This window comes from Aspergillus pseudonomiae (assembly GCF_009193645.1).
Source record: "Aspergillus pseudonomiae strain CBS 119388 unplaced genomic scaffold BDV37scaffold_176, whole genome shotgun sequence".
NCBI classification, from domain to species: domain Eukaryota; kingdom Fungi; phylum Ascomycota; class Eurotiomycetes; order Eurotiales; family Aspergillaceae; genus Aspergillus; species Aspergillus pseudonomiae.
Window position 1 is genome coordinate 1 of NW_022476168.1, and position 16,551 is coordinate 16,551.

At 49.7% G+C, this 16,551-nt stretch overlaps 4 protein-coding genes across 4 annotated transcripts; all 4 read right to left on the reverse strand.

Annotated features, from left to right (window-relative positions):
* Positions 1-1,174: 1,174 nt before the first annotated feature.
* On the reverse strand, positions 1,175-3,791 carry BDV37DRAFT_65605 (SKN1/KRE6 family beta-glucan synthesis-associated protein). The gene is made up of 6 exons (XM_032091021.1): positions 2,903-3,791; positions 2,666-2,846; positions 2,512-2,613; positions 1,936-2,458; positions 1,402-1,879; positions 1,175-1,345 (listed from the first exon to the last, which is right to left on the reverse strand). The coding sequence occupies exons 1-6, from the start codon at positions 3,538-3,540 to the stop codon at positions 1,294-1,296; spliced, it is 1,974 nt and encodes a 657-aa protein (XP_031934497.1). The 5' UTR covers positions 3,541-3,791; the 3' UTR covers positions 1,175-1,293.
* Positions 3,792-7,739: 3,948 nt separating this feature from the next.
* BDV37DRAFT_266303 (uncharacterized protein) lies at positions 7,740-9,054 on the reverse strand. The gene is made up of 2 exons (XM_032083897.1): positions 8,467-9,054; positions 7,740-8,385 (listed from the first exon to the last, which is right to left on the reverse strand). The coding sequence occupies exons 1-2, from the start codon at positions 8,948-8,950 to the stop codon at positions 8,111-8,113; spliced, it is 759 nt and encodes a 252-aa protein (XP_031934498.1). The 5' UTR covers positions 8,951-9,054; the 3' UTR covers positions 7,740-8,110.
* Positions 9,055-9,191: 137 nt separating this feature from the next.
* Positions 9,192-11,010, reverse strand: rpL3 (60S ribosomal protein uL3). The gene is made up of 6 exons (XM_032083898.1): positions 10,959-11,010; positions 10,852-10,883; positions 10,699-10,756; positions 10,472-10,628; positions 9,727-10,400; positions 9,192-9,661 (listed from the first exon to the last, which is right to left on the reverse strand). Coding segments are annotated over exons 1-6 (1,179 nt in total). The 5' UTR covers positions 10,961-11,010; the 3' UTR covers positions 9,192-9,405.
* Positions 11,011-11,408: 398 nt separating this feature from the next.
* cyc8 (putative transcriptional corepressor Cyc8) lies at positions 11,409-15,532 on the reverse strand. The gene is made up of 8 exons (XM_032083899.1): positions 14,751-15,532; positions 14,471-14,674; positions 14,332-14,414; positions 14,093-14,272; positions 13,942-14,034; positions 13,736-13,892; positions 13,431-13,675; positions 11,409-13,374 (listed from the first exon to the last, which is right to left on the reverse strand). The coding sequence occupies exons 1-8, from the start codon at positions 14,923-14,925 to the stop codon at positions 11,911-11,913; spliced, it is 2,601 nt and encodes an 866-aa protein (XP_031934500.1). The 5' UTR covers positions 14,926-15,532; the 3' UTR covers positions 11,409-11,910.
* Between the last annotated feature and the right edge of the window lie 1,019 nt (positions 15,533-16,551).

The following is a 16,551-nucleotide window of genomic DNA, read 5'->3' on the forward strand; positions in this document are numbered from 1 at the left end:
GGGGGGGTATAGAACGAGATTTGGGCACGGGCTGATATCGTGCGATGCAAATTGAGACGTGCGAGATTGGGTAGTAGATCGCCAGTAGATGGTCAGAGTAATGGGAGTAGCCTTTTGGCTGATAGGGCTTCCACAGCGAAAGATGGGCAACTCCGCAATACGGACGCTAGCACTAGGGAAGTGCTTGTTGTTTATAAGAAGGATGTGCGCAAGATGGTATTGTGCAGAGCTTTGCAGTCATGCAATGCAGATTGTATGTCTTGATCATTAGTTTAAGACAGCCAGTCTACTAATGGTCTACTCACGGTATACACTTAAGAGGCCAGTAGGTGGTATTCTCCACCTGGAACCAGAAACGGTAAGGAACGGGGACGTGCGTTGGACAAGTTATGTGTTAAGACAACAAGGAAACACCACCGCTGTCCAGCAGGGCAGATCGATAAGCTGATTGAGGCGACTCTTGACTAGCAGTCCGTTATTCTGGATAAAGCAGAAACGCTGAGAAATGGACGAGGTGCCCATGTGACGCCAAAGCCGCTTAGTCATGGCCAATCACATCGCGATGAAGTAGTTTGTTTACATGGGATCGACTGTATCCATGGAATCAGACGAATTTGCACGGAGTACACCTTGATATTCAGTATTATGCTTCTATTTTCATAACCAATGCGAAAATGGGTAGGGACCTCAACATGACTATCTCAAATGCGAAGCGCTTTTTACGCCCTGAAATTCGTACATACCACAGAGTCTCGTTTTCGTCGGTAAGAAGACGGTCCATGAATCGTCGGACAACGTGTTCTATCGTAAAATAAGGGCGCAGTGATTCGAGCCCCCACAAGTTCTGTTAACAAAAAAGGAAAAGGTGGAAAGGAGGGAAATGTCGAAAGGTATACAGACAGAAGATGACAACGATAATACACATGTAAATGCCAGCATGCAGAGTGAAGAAGACAAAACAAATGAGCCCGACATGCGTCCGTCAGACCGAGCGGGACGCGCACACGAATGCGACCAATTCCAGGTCGGGCAGCTCTTTGCAGAATGGAAATCATAATGCCCACCGAACGCCAAAGCACAATGCCGCTAAAACGACTCGTGAGGTTCCGAAGACGCCGTTTAGCAAGAGAGGATATAAGTGAACGTGGTAGTATGCACCATCGAGACAGTGGTGATACAAAGGTGGTTGGTACAAAAGGGACCGGCTATGTACCCAAAGGGTTTCAAAAATGTTTCGGGCAAAAGTCTCGGCGGTTGAAGGGATACAATAGCTGGAAGGGGAAATGACAAAACTCAACATCCATGCATGAATGAGTTTTTGGGCCATTCATATCCAGCATCGGACCTTGCACTCGTCAGTAAAATTATCACCCGAGACTTGCGAGAATGTGGTAGGCTTACCATGTAGTTTTGTTGACGTTCTGGTACGCCTTGGGGTGTTTCGCGATATACTCCGTTGTTTCATAGCCCGGTGGGTCGCAGGTAAGGCTAAGATTGTCTGGATCCTGGTAGATTCGGAGGTAATCGAAACGCATGTACCCAGGCATAAATTTCTTAATGTTTTCATCTACTGGCGCGAAACTGTATGCCATACCCAGGTTCATGATGATCGACAGCGGTTCCATAGGAATCATCCGCTGGCCGATGTTGCCGTTGGGGCCGAGGGCTCTACCGTCGAGTGTCCATGTCTTATCCTGGCCGACATACCAGGTGATATTGCCACGAGCTCCTGGGGTGTAGTCGAAGGCGTATACCTGGTATTGTGTTCCGTTGTACCAGTCGTTATTAAGGTTGCTGAGTCCAGACATTGCCTGTTGGTACGGCCCGCCACGATAGCTGTTAATCTCTGTGATCTTGTGATCGTACACAGCTGTGTATTCTGTCATACCATTAGCAAGGCCGAACTTCCGTAACCCATATATTACGAGCACGTACCATAATCAGGCATATACCAAACATCGAATGGGGCCATTTGCAAACTTTGAGAAACCGACCCTACCATCGTCGCTGCGTCACCGTTCAAAGCGGCAACGCTAGCTTCGATGACATCAATCTCCGGTGCACTCCTTGACTTGCCAGGGGAAGGGTGTTCTGCACTGTCACAGGCGCATGCAGGTAGACGCATTCCAGGTAACCAACTCAGGCCATCCGTAGAGCTTTGGTTCGGGGTAATTCCAGCATCACAACCATCATAGTAGCTGTACGGCCACATTCCTTCCGTGGTAGCGGCATAACCCGGGCGCCCTAGATTACCCATTGCCCAGAAACCAGGCCAGAAACCGGACACTTCACCGTTTCCGGGAAGGGATATGCTTGCTTCCAAACGACCGCCCGTGAAGCATAATTTATTCCAACTCTGAACCATGCCGGACCTATACTTCATTTCATGATTCGGGAATGCATCGAACCGAAGCTCCAACACACCATCTTTCGTCGTAACTGCGTCAGGATCGTACCACTGCCGAGTGTCAGCTGCAGACAAACCGTAGGAAACTGTCCATCAGAACAAACCTCGAGATCCTGCGTCACACCGTACCAGATATCAACCGCCTGAAGAAAAGCATCGTCACCGTCATAAAACGACCGCCCCGGTGTGTTGAACTCATCCGAAAACTAGGATGATCAGTGACCGATTCAGACAACTCGTCAACGTATCTAAACTCACCACCAGCTTCCATTCCTTGCCATCAGCCGACATCTTCGTCATTGCGGACTCCGGAGTGTCCGGGTCTATCAACCCGCGCCGCACGTTTTTGAGTAATGACCTCTCTCCCACATCAAGACATAACGTATCCCCAGCTTTACAGATGGAGCCCGATTGTTTCTCCATCCCTTTCACGGCAGTACTACAAAAGATTAGTTTCCGCGCCCGCATCTGTCCAAATGGAGTTATAGGTCATACAAAACAGGATACCCAATGAACAGCATCAGGAGACCCAGCGTCAACAAGACTAAACCTCCGCCGTTGATTATTCCTCGTCGGTTCCAGATGTCACAGTCCCGTTCTTTGTCGTTCGGATCCGGGTTGTGCAAATAATCGTCCTTCTCCACATCCTCTGGGAATAAAAGCAGCCCTTCTGACGGCATGATGTTGAACTTCTCCGTAACCGTTTGTGTATTCACATCTTCCGCATCACCCTCTCCCTGCGAGGGAGATCTCAGGTCCTCATAACGGGGGTAGAAGTAGCCTCTGCTCTCACTCCCACCTTCCGAGCTCCAACTTGTCCGTCTCGACGATTGCGCAGACAAATCCGGCGATTGAAACCCTTCATACTGTTCCCGATGCCTCTGTGGCCGCGGCGGCAACAAGAAATCTGTTGAGTCCTGTGGGGTCGGCGAGCCCATCCCAGTCTGCATGGTCATGAATGTCCCCGTGGACGCTGAATTCGACATGCCCGGTGTCAAGGCGCGTCCAACGCCCGCATGACTAGGGACCGGGGGGTAGGTCTCGTCTGGATCACTGAATGGATCATGCTGGCCCGAATTCAGTCGAATATGAGGAGTTTCTCGCACCGATTGGCCCATAGGATTGTCCGACATCTTGTAATCCGTTCGTATGGATTGCGCTGAGGGTGGTCTGTCAACGCTGTGCTGTTGCCCACGCGGATCTGGCAATTAATGGAAACGCGGGGCCTAATTCACTTCCAACCGTCTTGATAGTGCTTCTCTCTCAATCCCGGTCTCGTCGCAAATGATATCGACGATGCGCACTGAATGGCAAGTATATCCGGAAACCCTTGATATACAACCAATCAAACAGCTGCCTTCCAGGATTCCATCCAGATGTGTACCAGCAGACTGTAGCTGTGTCCCGATGCTATTAATTAGGTATTAATACACCCTCACGCTCGGTAATGACTGGCTCCGAGACAAAAACGGAAAAAGAGCGACGAATAATGCGATATGGGTATCAAGATGGAAACAAGACTACGAACGAGTGGACGGGACGTTAGATCCCGATGCGCATTTGTCTCTGGAAGATTGGACGACGACAGGAGAACAGGCGGTATTAGTGTAGCAGAACCAAAACAATCAGACGGGGTTAGAGAGCGTGTATGTAGTGAGGTGAATGGGCGGTGATGGCGGACAGCGAAAGGGCAGATTGACGTTTGGACGGAGAGGAGGGGGAGAGGAAGAAGAAGAAAAGCAGACAGAAACAAAGAAAAGGCACCAGCGGGCGCAATGGAATGAAGGTCAGGATGCCACAAAGACCTAAACTACCCAGAAGAAACAGTAAGGAAAGGGAGTGGAGAGCGTTCAGGTTGTCAATGCCAATCCCTGTTTGGCTTATTCCTACATAGCATGGCAAAGCTTTTTTTATTTTTTTTAGAAAATAGAAATCAAAAAAAAAAATTACTTTCCTTCAAGGTTATACCTAAACAGTTACCAGTAATAATAAATGATAGTCATAATTATTATTATTATCCAGAGTAATTATACAGTGCGGTAGAAAGAAAAGGACAAATAACAATCCATAGAACAATACTGGACCATCATGAAACCATCCAAAGACAGCAGGAATCGGCATGAAAGGCACCACTGATGGTCCTGTTGTTATCAAAAAGATACAAGACCACAAGAATGCTTTAAAATAGGTCCCCTCTGGGGATCATTGGCCACTAGGGCCCCTGCAGGTGGGGATGGTCGCCCATAATTTTTTTTTTTTTTTTGGGCGATTGACGACCGAGGGAAATGAGTACAGAAGGTGGCCCGGTGGCGTCTGCAGGTCCTTTTGGCGAACGTTGGTTCGACGGCGACGAGAAAAAACGCAGGTACTGCCCGGCGAGTATGTTTGTTTCCTCGGCGGTCTAGACTTTGACCCTTCAGGGGAAATCATCCAGTTCCCACCGTTTGTTTTCCCCTTCCCGTTGAACCCCTTGGCTGGTTCACCGGGATATTTCATAGCTGCCTCAAACCGAAGCATCCACCCCACCCAGTGAGTTTCAGGAATGCTCAGGAAGAATTTCGTTGCTACAGACCATGAGAAATGGGAGCCTGTTCCATGGAATCTCAAGATCGTTGTCAAGTGGACCGGTGAACCCTAAGACTCGGCAACTAAGCGTTATTTGACCGTCTAGCGCCATATGGAAGTTTTTAGTGCAGGGTTCATCCACCCGGTGGATTCGGTATCGTATGGTAATACTCCCGGCGAAAGACTACTACTAGTACTACACAGTACTACGACGGTGATATGGCAGATGTACACTGATGTACACTGATGCAAACCCCTACTGTGTGCTACTCATCATGTGAGCCCTATATTAACAACTGACTCTCATGTCTTCTTGCATCCAACCCTTCGATTCAATGATTGACACGCCGAGACCCCTTCCAGAAGAACCTAACCCGAGACCTACTTCCGGCTTCACTCTGAGACGACCGCTGATCTTTTGGAGAACAAAAGAAAGAGAAAGAAGAGAAGAGAAGGACAAGGAGAAGCGAACAATAATCTCTCCGATGAGTGCCTCACATGGATGCTCCTATATATAAATCATTCCTGAACACGCGTCCTGGCTCTTAACCTTAAGGGCTCTGGATAGATCAGATCTACCCAGTGACAAAGCACGACCCTGTCGTCATCGCAACAAACAGGCCACCGGGCCAGAAAGAAGAAGGCAATGAGGCTGAATAGCCGTGGAGTCCGGAGGAAATGTATAGCATACTCCATGGCGAATTGTCTGAGTTCCGGAATCTTGAAACCCATTGTTTCCTCTTCCCCTCATTCCATCGGACAAAGCTCATAGCAACCTTCCGTCATTCCTGGGGACCTTCCGCCACCCCACGAGAACTCTCAGAAACAAGGTAAGAAGTACGAAGACCAAGAGACTCCCATTGACACTTATATTCTTTCCTTGGATCATTACTTTTGACTGACACTGGTGGTCACTCCCTGTAAAGTACGGTGGTGATCTTTCGTCCTGGCAAAGATCATCAGCAGATCACCCGAGATGCGTTTGATGTCAGCCACATCTCCTACACAGATGACAGTGACGCATCTACCGAATCACTGCAAATAAGCTACAACACTTCGATCAGCCTCCAAAGGATGATGTGTCAGTTCCCAAACTTTCCTGAGGACCGGAACAGCGCAGCGTCGGCAACGGCTTGAGATGCATTCGCCGGGGAGGAACACCCACGACCCAATCACTGTCCACACCATTCGGGACAGTTCCAATCCTTTCCAGTAATGATCAGAGGTCAACAATGCTTGGCTTCTTGGTATATACATGAGTATTTAAGGCACTCCTGTTCCCCTGCACCGTCACCTCCTTCAATATACTGTCGTACCAAAGCAATACCTTAGCGCGGCTCGCCGTTTACCCTGGTAATTTAGCAGGACAACCCTAATATCCTTAGTCTGGCAGGGGACGCGTGTTAAACCCATCCATCCCGAGACATGCCCCAGTTCGATGGTCCCATGCGCCATGATAACAATCGCCCGAACAAAAATAACACCAGTAGCCTTTTTCCTCGCAGTGGGGCTGATTTTGTTTCCTCACCTGAGACAGTTTGCGTTGTCGATTGTGCAAATTGTACAGGACTATGTGATTGTCCTCCATGTGAGAGTGCGAAATAAATCAAAAATACAATAAAATACATAAAAAAGAACATCTTATCCTGCCCTCCACCTGCACCAAGGGCAAGGACGACGAACCGCCCCTTGCTCATATCTTCTCTTAGTATTGTATTTTATTTTTTATTGTTTTTTGTTCAATTTTTTTTTTTTTTTTTTTTTTTTTTTTTTTTTTTTTTTTTTTTTTTTTTTTTTTTTTTTTTTTTTTATTTTTTTAATTTTTTCAATTTTTTTTTTTTTTTTTTTTTTTTTTTTTTTTTTTTTTTTTTTTTTTTTTTTTTTTTTTTTTATCTTTCTGCCTATCACCTTTCCCTCTTTGTACTACACAACCACACAAACAGCATGATCGATGCCTAGAATCAAACAGCGAAATCAAAAAGACTTCCAATGGCACCTCCAATGAGTAATAGAAACCCCAAACTCAACCCCTACAGACAGATCCCCATAAACCCCAACTCCACACCGGAGTATACATACATACGTACGTCCATCCACCCACAAGGACCCCTTTCACGGGTTTCTTCAAAGACCCCAGTTCTACTTAAATCAATGGGTTACATGCATGTCACCCCAAACAAAAAGAACAGTCAGATGATGTCAACCCACATACAAACCTATTTTTATCGTCCACAAGTTTAACAGTACATACATGCATACATACATAAAAGATCTGTTCCCTCTTTCGTGTAACGGTGATTTAGTTTTTCTGTCGGTGTGGGGGGCGGGGGGGGGAGGAAATCCTTTCTTTGCTTTTTTTTTTGCTTGTGTGCTAAATATACTATTGCGCCCTGGAGACAACGGCGCTGTTCGGACCACGAGGCTATCTTATCTTGACTGGAGGTGGGTTAGTATTTCTTCTTGGGTGGTTTTTGGGGATATGGTATACATGGGATTGGGAAATAATTGTGCTGTGGGTTTTATTGAGTCTTGTGTTCCCGAGTCGATTCCTGGTGGTAGTACTAATGCAAGAGAGTGAGTGGCTCGGGCCTTTGCTGGCTGCTTAGGGAACAGGGTCTGTATGTATACCTTTGGGGGGGACCTGGTATGTGTTCCGGCTACTCCTACTCGTTGGTTGGATGTGTAGTTCTTTGTTTTTTTTTAAAAAAAATTTTGATTTGGACTTGGTGGTATTGCATTTATTTATTTATAGGCTGTGTGCGTAGTTGTTCATGGTATGTATGTATGGAGGGAGTATCTACTACCATGTCCAGTAGTAACCAACAGGCTTTATTCGTTGTGTTGGCATTGGGTACATTAGTATGTAGTATCAATGTGTATATAAAAGTCGACCAACGCCTGGATACCATGTTTAATACTGATTTTTGCCCTACGATGTTTCCAGAGTACCAAGGGACACAACGATATGCCTCGTACTCTATCTAGACACTCCATCAGAAAGAGGGGGAGAACATGACTCCAAAGGTATAAGTATACAATTTCATTCCCACAGACACATCTCATCCATTACAATCCCCAATCCTCCACACATACACCCGCAAAGACACACCAAGTACAAAGAGCAGCAAGAAAGCACCCCTAAGTCTCAACAGCCTTCGTCCTCAATCCCACAAGCAACGACTTCTCCGCGTCCACCGCGAGAATATAATACTCAATCCGCGACATCCCAACCTCAACCCGATAAACCTTCACATCCACCGCCGATTCATCCCCTCCAGACGACTCCGCCGCCGCGGCGCGCACCGCGCGCAGCGCAGACGGGTACTGATTCCTCGGATCAAACGAGGATGGTGAGAGAGTAGTGATCGATGATGAAAGATCCGCATTCGGCGAGATCAGACGGGACAGATGCGCTTTAGAAGTAGTTAGCGTGAGAACCCACGTGGAAATGCCTGTTTTCGGCGGAGGTGGTGGAAATCAGAAGAGTCACGTACAAGGGTCAGGGAAGATTCCTTTAGACGCGCCCTCCCATCGCAGTGCGACGGGTTCGAATGGTGCGTCGGTCTCAGAGATGTAGTAGGCGTCAACTGAGGTCAGGGGAGCCGGGACGTGGACGCCCGTTTCGACTGTTTCGGTGCGGACGGTAGGGGAGTCTTGTGCTTGTTGAGCTCGCGCGGTGTCCAAGTCCGCGTTGGCCTTGTTCAGGAAGTTCATGTAGGCGTCGTCGGACATTGTGCGCAAGATGGTGGGTTGGAGAGGGGCAGCTGGTGAAACAGTGATGCTGTCGCGTGTTCGGGGAGGGTTCACGAAGAGTGGTCGACGAAGATGGTGGATTCGGCGGGAGGGCTGGGGACAGTTCTGGAGCGGAAGTTGGATGATTGAAGGGCGGAGGGGAAGTCTGTGGGCTTCTGGTGATGAGATTGAAGCCCAACACCAGATGCGATCAATGACGCAATGCCCTCGGCGGCTGAGCGGCATCGCGATTGGATGCTGGATGCTGCAGTTGTCCTGGAGTTTTGCCACGGAAGTTCGGCCTGGGGACGATCAGATTATAGGGCCAAGGACGGCTGCTAGAGTTCGATGGTGATGAGCACTACCCTAGAACAGAGAGGAGTAAAGGGCGTGAAAAAAGCCATGTCTTCCAAAGTTAAAGATAATTCTTCTAGACTGTGTTAGAGAAGCGCCAAGGCTTTCCCAACGCACAATGGCAAATGGATCCTACAGTACAAGTCGCCAGACATTGACATTCCTACAGGAGAATTTCTGTTCTGCGATTCCGTTCTCTTGAGTGTCATAAAATTGCCTTGCAGCTACGTAAACCTGATGAAAAAGAAACTAACGATCTCCAGTCGGACCCTAGACTTGGAAGGTATTCGCTTTTTTATTGAAAAAATAAATAATTTGCACTACACCGTATCATATCCATAAACACCTTAAGCGGAAGTAACAAGGTCCTTCTTGAGGGTACCCAAGAAAGCGCGCTTCTCCTCGGGGGTCTGGAAGGCACCGTGGCCGAACTCGGAAGAGGTATCGACCCACTTGAGCTCGATCTTCTCGGTGGCCTTGCGGCTGGTCTGGGGGTAGAGGGTCTTGCGCAGGGTCATGACACGCTTCTTAACACCAGGGACGGAACCCTTGAGCATAACGAAGTCGTTCTTAACCTCACCATAGCGGACGAAGCCACCCATGCTGCAGAATTGTTAGTCACGGCACGTTCAGTCGGCACACAAAGGTCGTGCCACAGGAGGACTTACGGAGTGATCTGCTTCTTGGAGATATCGAACTCGGTGGAGGCGTTAGCCTCGTCGGTGCCCTTACCGATACGGTAGACCTTGTGGTTGCAGGAGGTACGGTGGTGGTAACCCATCTGACCAGCACGGGCAACAGTCCACTGGACGTGGTTAGGGTGCCAGGCACCGATACAAGCAACCTTACGCAGACCCTTGTGAGTCTTACGGGGAAGCTTCTTGGTACCCCAACGGCTGGTGACACCCTGGAAACCGTGACCCTTGGTGACGGCAATGACGTCGATCACCTCGTCCTTCTCGAAGACGGAGTCGATCTCAATGGTCTTCTCGAAGAGGTTGCGGGCGAAGTCAACCTTGTCGGCAACGGAGCCACCGTTGACCTGGATCTCCATAAGGTGGGCCTTCTTCTGCTTAAGAGGGGTCTTGCGGATCTGGGTGTGGGCGAGCACACGGACAACGGTACAGTACTTCTTGATGCGCTCAAGCTCGCGGGTGATGGAGGCACCGCTCTCCTCAGCGTGCTGCTTGGCGTACTTGGTGAAGGCCTTCTTCTTGCTCTTGTACCAGTTCTTGTAGAAGCGGCGCTTGACCTCGTCGCTCAAGTGCTCAGCCCAGACGGTGGTGAGAGAGCGGAGACCACGGGGAGTCTCAATGTAACCGACGACACCGATAGCGACAAGCTAAATGAAACTCGTAAGTACGTTGCACTTCCGCACCCACTCGGGCGAAAGGATTGATAGGTGAAACATACGGGAGGGGTCTCGATGACGGTGACAGCCTCGACAACCTCCTTCTTGTGCATCTTGGCACCGGGTCTGTCAAGGTCACGGACAACAGTGGTCATACCGGCCTTGTAACCCATGGAGGCCGTCAGGTGGACGGGCTTCTTGGGGTCATCCTTGGGGAAGCTATCGCGGGTCTCAGTATCCTGCCTTCCAATATCCCAATTCAACATGAAAATTTTCATCCAAAACTAACCTCTTGACCTTTCCACGGTGTCTGGCAGCGCGCTTGCGGGGCAGGTAGGCAAGGGAGCCTGTGTAGAGCTGTGTCAGTAGGACGCACACAAAACACACCCACGACCTCAAAATTCGAAGTCGTCCGAAAGAAACTGAACAAAGATTGACGAACCGTGCCGAGGCGCTTCGTACTTCCGGTGACTCCTGTTACAGAGAATAAAAATCAGCGATTTGATTCTTCTGAGGTCATGATGGCATTGCGCCAGCGTGGGAACTCACATCTTGACCCTGTTGTCGTTAGTCGTCGAAGTGGTGAGTGACAGTGTCTATCTCTGAATCGGCCGCAAAGTCATATTTTGCACCGCTTAACGAGTGTGGGCTGACCTAAGCGATGCCGCCGCTAACCCTGTTAAGGTTAGGTACCGCCGAGAGGGTAAGCGACTTCTGTTGCTGCCTGAGGCACATGTATCATTCGGCCACTATTCCATTCGTAGTAACTTCAGCGGTTCCTCCTGACCCCATAACGTTGTTTCTCCAGGTAAAGCCCTATCAGTACGACTGCGGTGCCTTAGTACCACTAGGTTAGTACCTCTCCCGTCGCACATGGAGAATAGGTTCCGGGCGCTCCAAACACAAGCTAAGGGTCGGGCTAAGGGTCGGGCAGCAGCACCCACCCCAAATCTTACCGCCTTACTACACGTGAACTCGAAATTTACTATTTCATCAAAGTATCTTACTTAACCTAGTTTGCCATTTTCTGTTGTTGCTACCTTCAATCATCAAGAGTTAAAAGACTAAGACAGGAGATGAGAACAGATGGGTTGTCGCAGGGCATACAAATGTAAGAAAACAGAAACGTTTAGAAAATGGAATAGATACAAAAGCACAAAGTGGGAAACGTGCATCTCCTTCCTCATGTGCCGTTCGGAGTCATACAATACAGACCAAGTGGCTAAGATAGCAGACAAGGGTGAACGCCACCAGGAAATGGCTGGCCCAAAAGTAGAGAGAAATGAAGGAAAGGGGAGGTAAGGGGTGAAGTATATAGATAGTAGAAAAAAAAAAGGGGAAGGGGAAATGGAAAAAGAAATCAAAGTAGAAGTAAGCGAAGGCAACAGGAAGTCTCAAAATGATAACTTCATGTGAGCTTTTGGATTCAGGCTCAGTCCATAGGCAACATGGTACATTCATCAAAGGACACAGCAGGAAACACATTTTTTGATGTGGTATCCTAGGCTGTAGACTCCGGTTTTGACTGTGAAGTCTGGCTGCCATTGGTGGCATTGTTGGTATTACCCGACCCGCTGGCAGAAGGGCTGCCCTTTACAGCAGCGCTGGCTCTTTTATCATCATCGCCATCGTCATCATAGTTCTCGTCCACGTCCATCTTCCGCGCAGCTGGTTCATGAGCCGGGGGTTGCTCGCCGCGGGCCGGCTCCTCCTTAACCTGCACAGGAGCAGAAGGCCCAGGCTGTGGTCCGTTGGCTGCCGGAGCAGACCCTTCAGCCATGGGAGGAAGACCAGAGCCAGAGGCGTGTTGTGGCATGTGCTGAATGGATGGAAGCGTGGGAGGGTGATGAGCGGCCTCGGATGGATGGTAACTTTCGTTGATACGACGTTGGTCTTCGCGTCGAACTTCAGACGAGCTACGACGTTGCATCTCGCCGGGGGAAGGCATGCGGTTTGGGGGAGTGACACGACGAGGAAGCTGTTCGTCGAGACGAGCACGGCTTTCCTCATTTGCAATCTTCTTAACGGGTGCGGACTCGGCTTCCCACTCGCGGCCCCGCTTCATCGCAGAGGCGGGACGATCTTCACGTTCGCGAGCAGCGGCCTCAGCGGCAGTGATCGCAGATGGAGGTGGGGGGGCACCGCCCGCAATTCCAGTGCTACCAGCGCCCTGTACAGGTGGCACGCTAGGACCATGATGATACTGCTGGTGTGGGTAGGTCGAACCAGGAGACGAGGGCCGCTCATCACGGATAGGCCTGATCTCAGTCGGAGGGGTGAACGGGCGATGATAAGGGGGTAGAGGGCCGCCAGAAGTAGGAGCACCATTAGGCGCACCGGGAGCAGGAGGGGGCCCTGCGGGAGCAGGAGGTAACGGTCCTCGAGTTGCCGAAGGGAAACCGCCAGCACCACTAGGGGCACGCTCGTGAGACGGCGCAGGCGGGTTGGCAATCTGAGGAAGTGTATGTGCAGGAGCGTACACGCCCGGGCCGGCCAGTGCAGTCTTCGGGGAACGAGCTGCGGTAGGCTGAGGACGGACAGCGTCGGGGAAGCCCCTTCCTGGCTCCTGGCGTGGGCTGGGTTGCTGAATAGCTGGGGGAGCTCGAACCGCATCCCGGTGGTCAAATCCATTAGCCGCCTGGGCTTGAGCCTGAGATTGAAGTTCGTTGATGCCACGGTTCCAATCAGCGATCTGCCTCGGTGGGGCAGGGGGCTGGGGAGGAGGACCCCCAGTCGGTGCTGGTGCACCCCACTGAGGAGCGGGAGGTCCTCCAACACCTGTCTGGTAGGCCTGGGGGTGGACATCCTGAGGTTGAGGAGCCGGGGCATTGCTCTGGCTTGTACCTGATAGCTGACTCTGAAGGAGCTGCAGGCGGGCTTTGATGTGGACGTTGGTCGGATCCAGATCGGCAGCACGACCGTACGCGTCGAGAGCATCCGCAATTTGGTTGTTACAGGACTCGTACTGGATAGAAAGTCAGTTTCGTCCATTGGTGTATCCTCGGGTATCCGTGAGCTTACCAAAGTTCCCAAATCATACCAAACTTCTGAGATGTAAGGGTTTAGGCGAATAGCACGCGAGTAGGCATCCAACGCATCGCGGTACTGATTGATTTGGTAGTAAAGCACACCAATGGAACACCAGAAAGTTGGGTTCCGACCATCCCGGTAGACGGCTTGTTGGTAGGCCTCGTAGGCCTTGGGATACTTGGCTTGGGACATATAGCATCGGCCCAGCAGGTACCAACTCTGCGCATCAGTGTTGTCTATCACAAGAACACGGTTAGACTCGTCTCATTCTCCTTTCAGACCATGTAGAAACCTACCTGCGCTAACCGATTTCTCAAGGTACTCGATTGCCTTCTCTTGGCTGGCGTAGCTGTTGCTCTGTTGGTGATATAACCACCCAAGCTGTTGCAAGACCTTCGCATGATTGGGATCGCGATCAAGAACCCGTCTATAGGCTTGTTGCGCAGAATCAAACTGCCAGGGTTAGCCCGAGTATAAAACCATCGTGGGTTAGGAAGCTCACGTCTTTTTGTTGCTCGTGGACATGACCGATCTGAAACCAGATGTCTTCCTCTGTAAGAGGACGGGGGGGATCGGTCACAATGTATTTGAAGCACTGGAATTGGAGAATTAGGAAACCGGCCCAGTTTCGACTTCGACGCTTGGATACTGACCTCCAGACTCTGGTTGAACTTCTGCTGCTGCTTGTAAATTATTCCCAATCTGAAGTAAATCTCATTCGCCTTCTCGAAATCAGGCGCCATTCTCATGACCTGAGAGAAGGCTTCTTCGGCGTGATCGAGGGAGCCATAGCGATCGTAAAGGATACCGATACCGTACCACAACTTGGGTTCCTACCAAGACAAGCGTCAATTAGAGATGTCATTTCATGTGGCGAACTGGGCTAACATACCTTAGGATCACGCAGATGGTAGAGCGCCTGCTGGTAAGAAGTATACGCCTCTTGCAAGTTATCCATCATGAGATGGCAATGCCCTGGGCTAATAGTCAGTCAACTGCTCGTTGCAGGGATGTCGTTAGTAAGCACATACCCAAACTGCCCCATGTTTCGCCGCTCGTTGGGTCCAGCTTCAGAATGTTCTGCAAATACTCAATCGCCTTTGGGAACTGTTCCTTGGTCCGCAGTATACAGGAGATCGCGTTCATTGCAGGAATAGACCATTGATTATGCCGCAAAGCCTGTTCATACGCATTCATGGCGCCGTCAAGGTCCCCCATGAGTTCCGTTAGGCCACCTAAAGAAGCGGTCAGTGTACGTCGCGGGATAAGCTAAGCTGGCTATTAAAAAGCCTGCGCAATATCTCAACATACCAATTTGAAGCCACACCTGTTCATTCAGCGCGGCAATCTTTTGAGCAGTGCTCATGGGAGGACCCTTCTGGCCTTGCGACTGCAGAGGCATGTGACCATTAACCTGCGGGTGAGCAGCAATATGGCCATGGTGAGGTGTGACGCCGCCCGTGGGCGATGGCTGGGTGTGAGCCATAGTGAGGGTGAAATACTAGAGGAATCGTAACGCAACCGAATTTCGAGATGTTGTAGCTTCGGATCCCATATAACCTGCGACACAATGATGCAATCTGAATCCGTGCCACTCACAGGTAGCTCTTCGCGCGTACCAAGACCCAACGGTTCCCGCAAGCGCGACTATTCTTTTCGAGGCCACTCCCGATGGCAATCGTGCTTCGGCCGAGATTGTCAACTGAAAAAAAGCCTTGGCGCCTTGACCAGAATGGTAGCAAGTTCCGTTCACGCGCTCCCGGAGTGAAGCTGATGTACGGCAGACGGAAGCGCTAAGGACCGCGCACAGGCAATCGTTCCGACTTAGCGCTGGAAGGCCAGCACCGTGAGACAGAAAGTTTGTGAGAGTATGCGAAGGTAATATGAAAAGGGGGAGGGCCTCGGCCGGCAAGAGTTGGCGCTATGAGTAAGGCACAACCCAATAGCCGAGAAAGGGAGGGTGGGTAACGGAAGGGGAGAGGAAAGGAATTGAGATGCAAATAGAGGTAACGAAATGTATAGGAAGCAGGGGAAAGTCACCAACAGGAAAAAGCGAAGAAAAAGGAAAAGAAAAGGAAAGAAGCAGAGGAAAGCGAGAGAGGAGGAAGAAGAGGAAGAGGAGAGAAAGGTCGAGGGGCTGGTGGTAGAGGGTGAAATTTGCCAAGCGGCGCTAGTGGTTGTGCAGCTCTCGAGCAGTCAGCGAAAGCAAAGGAAAGCACGGAAAAAGGTGAGATAGCGGTCGTCCGGCGCCAAGCCGAAGACAGACAGCTTACGACCAGGAACGGTCTAGTGGGTGGGGACAATCTGGAGTCGTGTCCGCGGGTATTTACAGTTAATATTTTCCGGGCACCGGAATCTCAGGTGTGCGCATTTGAATGCAGGAGCAAAGTACAACAGGGTACAGGGAAGATCGTCTCCCTCGTTGACTTGTCTTACCCAAGGTCTTGATAGATCCCAGTCGAGTCAGTGCACAAATTTAATTTGACACGAATGGGGGCTTTCGTTAATTTTCTCTCTTTCTTTTCTACAAAGCCCTTCCATTGACAGTCTATTCGTATGTACGTTCATTATGATCTCAGCGACTCTATAGACTTGCGGATAAACGATTTTTTTTTTTTTTTTTTTTTTTTTTTTTTTTTTAATTTTTTTTTTTTTTTTTTTTTTTTTTTTTTTTTACTCGGCAACTCTAAAATTCTAGATTTTTGTGTGGCTTTTCCAACAAAGGCGTATGAGAGGGATGGAAAGAGGAGGCTCACGTTGGCAAGCGGGGCACAAAGTGTGATAAATACTACTAGGAGCATGGGCTTTAGTACAGGGAAGAGTAACAAATTAAATTTAATTAAAATTAGAAGACGACGTAGACTAAAATATTAACTGTAGGAAAACGGAGTAGGTAAGTATGATCTCAGCGAGTTTAGAGAGAGAGAGAAATTCAGCAAAATTCTTTATTTTTATTTTTTATTTTTTTTTTAGTTTCAATGGAGTCGAACCGTCCCGAAACAGGGCAGTGTCTGACGAGGATGCAAGCGCCGGAGCCAGAAAAGCAACTCCAGGGATTGCAGGACGTAAGTCGAGTAGCACGAACCCCCGGTTGTGACTCGCCGAGAGGCTG

Bases quoted from the DNA above. Each gene is read 5' to 3' on its own strand.
- BDV37DRAFT_65605 (XM_032091021.1), bottom strand. From the start codon at position 3,540: ATGTCGGACAATCCTATGGGCCAATCGGTGCGAGAAACTCCTCATATT. The intron at 1,880-1,935 runs GTACGTGCTCGT...ATGGTATGACAG, and splicing joins TTGGTATATGCCTGATTATG to AATACACAGCTGTGTACGAT. The intron at 1,346-1,401 runs GTAAGCCTACCA...GACGAGTGCAAG, and splicing joins AACGTCAACAAAACTACATG to GTCCGATGCTGGATATGAAT.
- BDV37DRAFT_266303 (XM_032083897.1), bottom strand. From the start codon at position 8,950: ATGCCGCTCAGCCGCCGAGGGCATTGCGTCATTGATCGCATCTGGTGT. The intron at 8,386-8,466 runs GTACGTGACTCT...CTACTTCTAAAG, and splicing joins AGGAATCTTCCCTGACCCTT to CGCATCTGTCCCGTCTGATC.
- rpL3 (XM_032083898.1), bottom strand. The intron at 10,757-10,851 runs GTTCGTCAATCT...AGCTCTACACAG, and splicing joins GTACGAAGCGCCTCGGCACG to GCTCCCTTGCCTACCTGCCC. The intron at 10,629-10,698 runs GTTAGTTTTGGA...GACCCGCGATAG, and splicing joins CACCGTGGAAAGGTCAAGAG to CTTCCCCAAGGATGACCCCA.
- cyc8 (XM_032083899.1), bottom strand. From the start codon at position 14,925: ATGGCTCACACCCAGCCATCGCCCACGGGCGGCGTCACACCTCACCAT. The intron at 14,035-14,092 runs GTCAGTATCCAA...CTCCAATTCCAG, and splicing joins AGTTCAACCAGAGTCTGGAG to TGCTTCAAATACATTGTGAC. The intron at 13,375-13,430 runs GTAAGCTCACGG...CTTTCTATCCAG, and splicing joins GGTATGATTTGGGAACTTTG to TACGAGTCCTGTAACAACCA.